Below are 7903 nucleotides of genomic sequence, written 5' to 3'. Positions count from 1 at the left end.
AACCTGCTACATAACTAAGGCGCCCCCCGTAAGTATTTGTTTTGCCTTGGAAAATGTTTTAAATTTTAGCGGTAAGGCGATTTGTCGAAAAGTGAAGATTTACTCTAGCTATACTCTCAAACGCCCGCACCACGTCGCTAGCGCCGCCATGTTGAATTCCAAATATGCGTATTAGAAGCCATAAAAAATGGGAAAAAATGTTTTTAGGTCCTACAATCACTAAATGTAATCTGCATGCGCAGCTTCTTGTAAATGTTTTCTCTCTTGCTGCTTTAACAAGCAGAGCTTTTCTTCTTTTCTTTTCTTTTCTTTCTTTTTTTTTGCGGCGTTCATTTGAGGAACCACTTAAAGAAGTTAGTGCGCTGCCGTATGTCATCCGCGCAACTCCTTTCTGCAAAGAGTCCTTCTTCGGTGTAACAAAAGGGTTTTCCTGCAAAGGACTTTACTTTTGTCCGTGTGTCAGGGGTATTTAGACGAACAATCATCGAAGATATGCACATTCGCGACGCCCTTCGGCCGCTGTCGCTTTCTTCGACTACCGTTCGGCATAGCTTCAGCTAGCGAAGTGTTTCAAAAACCCTTAAGAGGTTTGTGATGGCCTTCCCGGCGTACGCGTGTACGTAGACGATGTGTTTATCTGGGGAGGGACCAGGGCCGAACACGATGAGAGGCTGCGCAGAGCATTAGAAGCAGCTCAAAAAGCAGGCCTTACCTTCAATGCATCCAAGTGTCGCTTTGGCCTACAAGAAGTTCTGTTCCTGGGTGACATCATTAGCGATAGGGGCATTACGTCGAATCCTGATCTCGTTGACGGTCTGTTAAAATTGCCAAAACCTCAGGACAAATTGGCGGTACAAAGGCTACTGGGAGCAAGTACCTACCGTCACTCTCGCAGCGTACGTCTACTCTACGTTCCCTCATCAAACAAGGTCTTTGATTGGACACCAACCCACGAGAAGGAATGGCAGGCTATATGTCAGGATCTAAGTAAGGCACCATTGCTTGCTATATTTGATCAGAGTCTGGAGACAAAAGTAACTGCAGATGCCTCTCAGAGTGGTGTTGGTGCGGCGCTCCTGCAACGTCATGGGGACTGCTGGCAGCCGGTCGCCTACGCGTCAAGAGCTTTGACAGAATTGGCGCAAAGATATTCACAGATTGAAAAAGAGGCGTTGGCTTTAGCTTTCGGTTGCGAAAAGTTCAATCACTTTGCTTATGGCCGCCCCCTCATCCTCGAGAGTGATCAGTCCCCTGACAAACATATCAAAGAAGGGCATAAGTGATATGCCACCCTGAGTGCAGCGATTTTCCTGAGATTGCTGAAATATGATTACACGCTGACATTTATCCCTGGCAAACAGGTGGCCCTTGCTGATATGTTATCCCGATCACCTGTTCCTGGACTCAAGGCAGCTGCAGACACAAGTGACATCGGGATCCATGCCGTCACTGTCGTATCAGCACTCGTAAGTGAAGCGACAGCTAGAAAACTTGCACAGGAAACGGCTCTCAATCCGTAACTGTATTAAGAAAGCTTGCGAAAGGAGAACCTGTCGACGGCCCCCTGAAACCAGTGGCCGCCGAGCTGTCCGTAGTAAACGGCATATTAATGAAAGGGACGAAAGTAGTCATACCGACAAGCATGCGCGGCGACATGTTGAAACGGATTCCACGCAGGCCATCTGGGTCAGGTGAAGTGCAAAGCTAGAGCAAGGCAAATGGTCTATTGGCCGAACATAAACTCAGACATTCAGTCCTTGATTGAAAGATGTCCAACCTGCAAGACATATGCTTATAAGCAGCCATCGGTGCCTGTAATCATGCAACCGACGCCTACTCAGCCATGGTACCGTATCGGTGTCGATCTTTCAGTACTCAGGAAGGAATTATTTGTGCGCATACGACTCGATGTCCAATTTGCCCGAAGTTAGCGCTACTGCCCGAGACAACAGCCAGTGCTGTTATCGATAGACTCAGTGAAATATTTCAAGGTACGGCATCCCAGCCGAGGTTTGTACAGACAACGGCCCACAGTTTAGCAGCCAAGAGTTTGTCATTTTTGCAAAGCGTTACGACTTTAAACATGTGACATCAAGCCCGCAGTATCCTCAATCAAACGGGCTCGCAGAGAAGGGTCCACAGGTGGTGAAACGTATGCTAAAGAAAACAAAAGCTGCAGGAGAGTGTTTTTGGCTGGGCTTGTTAAATTACAGGGCGAGTCCTGTTGAAGATGGCCGGTCTCCTGGGGAACTGCTGCAAGGAAGGCGGCTGCGCACACAATTGCCGGACTTCAATCCAATGTCGGCGACTCTCGTCAAGAAACACCGGCAAAGTAGTCGTCATAGGGCGCACCTCTCGGCAACAATGACGCGGTACGCTTAGATGGAGCATCATGGGCCAGGAAAGCCAAGGTGGTCAGATCGACCGGTCCACGATCCTTCTATGTGCGCACAGTGAACAATACTGTGCTGAGGCGCAACCGTCGGCATCTTCTGGCGACGAAGGAACCATATGAGGTCGGCTCATCAGACGACGATGATATGACCGACAACCAGACCCCATTTCAAGGTGTGGCGTCATCTACCACTGCAGCCTCGCCCGTGGCAGCTCAACAGCCGTCGCCTCAACCATTGCGACGCAGCTGACGACAGACCCGGCAGCCAGAGCGTCTGGGTTATGACCAGCAGTTCCAGCAGACGAGCCAGCGGTATTAATGCCGTCATGTTATTACTGTTTAGAAGGAGGATGTATCATATCTGATGAAAGCGCACGCGCTATCTAGATGCACGATTGCCACGTGCATATACCTTCCCCTCACTGTTCCTAACGCTTTCCACCTTCGACTATAAATAACGACGCAGAATAAACTAGTTCGTGATATGTTTCGTGACAACCCAGCTGTCCATTCTGTTCGTTGCACACATGAACGAAACACTGGTTGTCTATTTACAGTTTAGATTATCCTGCACTTGGTTGCCAACTTCCTTGACCTCTTCCTCCATTCTGTGCCCATGCTTTCATGTAGAGATACTTGTGCACTTTAGCCGCCCATTTATTTTCATCCATGTTCCTGGGCCTTTCTTCAAAACTCATTTTGCTCTGTGCTTCTCTGACTTCAAAAGAGGCCCAACCCATGTCACCCTGCACTGCCTTATTTGTGGTATTACCGTGGGCTCCCAAGCCAACCGCCTGCTGATCTTTGGTTAACTTCCAAACCTGACAGATATCCGATTTTAAGCATAGAATGGCATTTGCGAATGTTAGCGCTGGCACCATTACTCCTTTCCAGATTCCACGCACCACCTCAAACTTATTGTGGCACCACAGTGCTCTGTGTTTCATTATTGCGGCATTCCGCTTCCCCCTTTATCTTCAGATTATCTTGGCGGTTGCTTGAGGTAATTCTTTCCTACATTTATGTGTACGCCGAGGTACTTATATTGCTTCACTATGGTATTACTTGCTGTTGAATTGACACCACGAAGTTACTCGTCTCTTCATTAAAGATCATAATTCCTGATTTCTCTGTGCTAAACTTTAGGCCTAGATTTGTCAGCTGCATTCCCGCAGATATTCGCAAGTATCTGTAAATCTTTTTTAATTGTCCGCTAGTAGCACAATGTCGTCTGCGTACATCAGTCCAGGACCTTCTGTTGCACCATTTGTCCATTATGCATGTTGGATAAATCAAAACCTAATTCGTTGTTTTCCAGTCGTCTTTCGTAAAGCGTGAACAACAATGGTGACAGAGGGCATCCTTGCTTCATCCTTGGTGAATTCCCACCATTTCATTACCTTTTCGACCTTCCCATACCACTTGTACTTGGTTGTCTCTATATATCTCCCTCAGCAGCTCCACGAAATCGTCATCTATGCCTTCGTGTTGAGAATATCCCACAACAATTGCCTGTCTAAGTTGTCATAAGCTCCTTTAATATTTAGAAATGCTATCGATAAAGGTCTTTTCTGCGCTACTGAAATCTCCATGCACGGGTCCGGTAGGGCAGCGCCGCGTCGCGGGAGTTCACAAGAAAAGGTGCTCCCATGCATTCGCGCGGCGCTTTGGACACTCTCCAATATTCTGGGTCACTCCAGTCTGCGCGCCTCGGTTAACACCTTGGTGCCGCGCTGAGCCGCCGCCACCCCCGCCGCGCCGTTGCTCGCATGTGAAACAGGCTTTAAAGGCGAAGCTTAATGGTCCTCCAATTTTAAACGCGAAAGCGTTAAGGGCCCCGTGTCGCAGAAAATCCGGCGTCGGCACCGGCGTCCGTGGCGGAGAAAATCATCCCGAACCACCCCGACCGCGCAGGCCCTCTGCGTGGCGCACGGTGTTAGCGAAGGAGAGAATCATCCCAAACCACCCGACCGCGCAGGCCCTGCGTGGCGCAAGGTGTTAGTGAACAAAAATTGAATTTCTTACAGTAAAACCCGTCAGAAAAATGGTAAAGTACGACTTAGCCACAACCTACAGACATGGTGGCATCGGATTGTAATTTGAATGTACGAGAAAACCCAATTCTGTTACGAGGAAACTCAAATACAAACCCCTTTTCCAGCATTTCTACCATACCAACAGCGGCGCGCTCGGGTAAGTTACTTGCGAAAATCCTATCCAGATGGCGCTCGCATCCTCGGCAGGTCAAATTGGGACTTAACCTGCCGAATGCGTTTTAGACACGCGCGCGCGTCGGGGCAATATCAAACGATTATTAAAATAATAAAGAAAGGTCCTGGGGCCTTCACATTTTAATATAAGACGACTTATATTGCCCCTGGAAAAACGTCTTCCCAGCAATGCATTTCTGTTTAAAAAAGAAGCTGATTTTAAGGGGATCGGTGTAAGCTTGGTCTTTGTAAGCTGGCTTTCCCACGTTCCATCTTGCAGTGAAGCCTACTCAAAGAAAAATGCGATCCGAACGGGACCCGATAACGCTATCGCGTTCCACTATTAAAGGAAGCGTCCTCCAATTTTTGTGTGCATCCATCGGTTGCGCCCACCTTCCTTGCAGAGGTACGGGCTGTGGTGTCCGTAGCGGCAGGCGCAGATTCCATCCATGCAATGCACCATTTCCGGGTTCTGGCACTCGAACGCCCCGGAGCATTGTGCACCCAGTGGCTCTGCGCGAACGGAAAGAAATAAACATCTCGGTGTCAGGACAGCTTTAATCTCAGCTGGACTTTCAGACTGCAAAGCTGATTCGGCAATACCTTTGTTGAGAAACGATGTATGCACGTATATTCGCAAGCAATAGTTTGGAGACCACGAAGGCTGCGAAATAAAAACTGCATCGTTGAAATGAAGCCGGAAATTGAGTGGTACAACGCATGTGTGCGTGTTCAACTACTGCAGCGCAAGTCACAGTTGCGCGTTGCAGGGTCACGCAAAAGCAAATTTATTATACTTATTATTTTTTAGATAATGCGGTCTCTAAATTATGCTCACGATAGTATATATTGTGTGACACAGTTATAGGGAACTTTCAGTTGAGTTTATTCTGCATCCCTACATGATGCTAAAGGCAGAGACAACAAAAAGTAAGACATTGTGCCAGAACGCATCTCACGATGACTGGTTAGCATTGAATCGACACAACGTATTGCCACCCTCGATACTAGGCGTGTACTGGCAGCGGGATTCCTCTTCCTTAAGAACAGTCGCCAACACCTGCACGTGGCCCTAACCTAACCTAACCAAACCTAAAAGACATTGTGCCAGAACGCATCTCACGATGACTGGTTAGCATTGAATCGACACAACGTATTGCCACCCTCGATACGAGGCGTGTACTGGCAGCGGGATTCCTCTTCCTTAAGAAAAGTCGCCAAAACCTGCACGTGGCCTCCGAAATGCATGGCACACCGGTGCGTGCGAACGCTGAAAACGCGCTCCTTTCTGGACACCATCTAGTGGCGTGAAGAGACAAGAAGCGCGCCTGCGAAGGTTGAGAATTATTTCCTTGCCTGCCGCATACTCAGTGGCACATACTCAGAGGAAGCTTTAGCTCGGGTGCGCCAATCTAAATCCATGTAAAGGGGAACTCGTTTTCCTCGGCAACCACTGCACCAAGTTTGACGTGGTTTGTTGCATTTAAAAGAAAACGTGAAATCTAGTGACTGTTGGTTTAGAATTTCTGATTTAGGTCGTCAATTTTTTATTAAACATTGGAAAAAATCGCAAATTTTCAGAAAACGAAACTATCAAGTTTAAAACTGTGTAACTCCGCAATGAAAAACGGTATCACAATTCTGTGAATTGCATCTAATAGTACATCTAAAGCGGATAAAAGTGATATGGTACACATGAATCTCAAAAAGTTTAGTAATATGGAAATACAGCTTTTGCAGATCCCTTGTGCACACAACGTAACGAATTCATGTAAGGTATAAATTTACATATCGCATTTGTCCGCTTTCAATCATTTAATGGATGCCGTTAACAGAACCGCGATATCTGTTCTTGATGCAGAGTTGTTAATTTGTAAACTTCGTGCTTCTATATTTTTTCCAGCTTTCGAATTTCTGAAAATTCTTTTTAAGAACCTCAGGCCCTAAATTGAAATTCCGCTTCTAACAGTAACTAGAATTAAATTTTATCTCTCAAATGGAACAAATTTCAGTAAAATCGGTCTAGGAGAGAGAGAGAGTAGATTTTAATGAAGAGAAGGGAGGAGAGGTCGGCCTGGAGAGCGTGTCTCTAGCCTGCTACTCCTCACTGGGGTAAGGGGAAGTGGGAGATACAGAGAGGTAGGTGACAGGTGATTAGATATCGTACAATGAGCTACTATTTACACACGTTGCCCCATACGCGGTTGTGCACTTTTCACACACTACACGCAGGAGTAGTGTTGTCCACACAGAACGTCATCGCACAAACACATTTCGCGCGCTGCACACTGCACAGGTCCTAGAGACGACCGTCTAAGCCCGTCTCACACATAAAGTTCAAAAGTGATCTTATGGTGCGCTGGGCATGATCAACGCTTCTCCATGCGCCTAAAACATTGGCTTCCGAAAAGGGGCGGGAGTCCAAACAGTCAACACTACGCTTTAGTGTCCTTCGCTCGGTCGCATATTGAGGGCATACGCAAAGTATGTGTTCTATTGTCTCGGGAGTGTGACAGACGCTACAATCAGGGTGCCGTTCTCGTCCAATCTTGTGAAGGTATTTGTGAGTGTACGCCACACCAAGCCGTACTCGATGGATTAGTGTTTCCTAGCCTCTCCGCATCCGAAGTGGAAGTCGGAATCGCAAACCGGCGTCAAGTCTATAGAGGCGCTGTTGTCGATGTTCGGGATTGTCCCATTGTCGCTCCATAGACGTTTTGATGGAGTTGTGTAGCAAGGCGTTGATGTCATAGCGGCAAAAGGGAAGTTTTATAATCTTCCCGTCAGTGTGCGCCATTTTTGCTTCCGCGTCAACCTGCTCATTTCCGGCTATTCCACAGTGGCTGGGAATCCACTGCAGTGCAATGGTATGTCCGGATTGAGACGCCTCAGTAAGCAGAGCCATGATGTCGTAGATTAGAGGGCTATATGCGCTTCTGGGATTCATATAATTGCTTATGAGTTGCAGCGCCGGTTTTGAGTCGCAGAACACTGTCCAGTTAGCGAGGTTTTGTTGTACTATGCATGGTGACTGCTTCTCGAATACCGGTCAACTCAGCTGCTGTAGACGATGTTTTGTGTCCTATCTTGAACCGCTGCGTAATCCCCATTGCAGGTACCGTGTAAGCTGCCGCGGAAGAGGTCTGTGTAACAGAACCATCTGCAAAAACATGTTCGGTATATCCGTACTTGTAAGCAATGTAGGATAACGCGAAATGTTTGAGACCCGCAAGCGGCATTTTCGACTTTTTCGTTATTCCGGGGATTGAGATTTTCACCGTCGGCTTTGTCATCGTTC

At 47.4% G+C, this 7903-nt stretch overlaps 1 protein-coding gene across 1 annotated transcript in view; it reads right to left on the bottom strand.

The window, feature by feature from the left end:
* Positions 1–557: 557 nt before the first annotated feature.
* LOC119435132 (uncharacterized) overlaps positions 558–7903 on the bottom strand; it is a 53984-nt gene continuing 46638 nt past the window's right edge. Inside the window, exons 2-4 of the mRNA XM_037702069.2 lie at positions 4980–5118; positions 1209–1251; positions 558–671 (exon numbers count right to left, since the gene is read on the bottom strand). Of these exons, the coding sequence (XP_037557997.1) occupies positions 558–671; positions 1209–1251; positions 4980–5118 (296 nt within the window). The remainder of the gene's footprint in view (positions 672–1208; positions 1252–4979; positions 5119–7903) is intronic.

This window comes from Dermacentor silvarum, unplaced genomic scaffold (assembly GCF_013339745.2).
Source record: "Dermacentor silvarum isolate Dsil-2018 unplaced genomic scaffold, BIME_Dsil_1.4 Seq476, whole genome shotgun sequence".
Taxonomy (NCBI): domain Eukaryota; kingdom Metazoa; phylum Arthropoda; class Arachnida; order Ixodida; family Ixodidae; genus Dermacentor; species Dermacentor silvarum.
The sequence above is the reverse complement of the archived record's forward strand: the minus strand, read 5'-3'. Positions and strand labels throughout refer to the sequence as shown.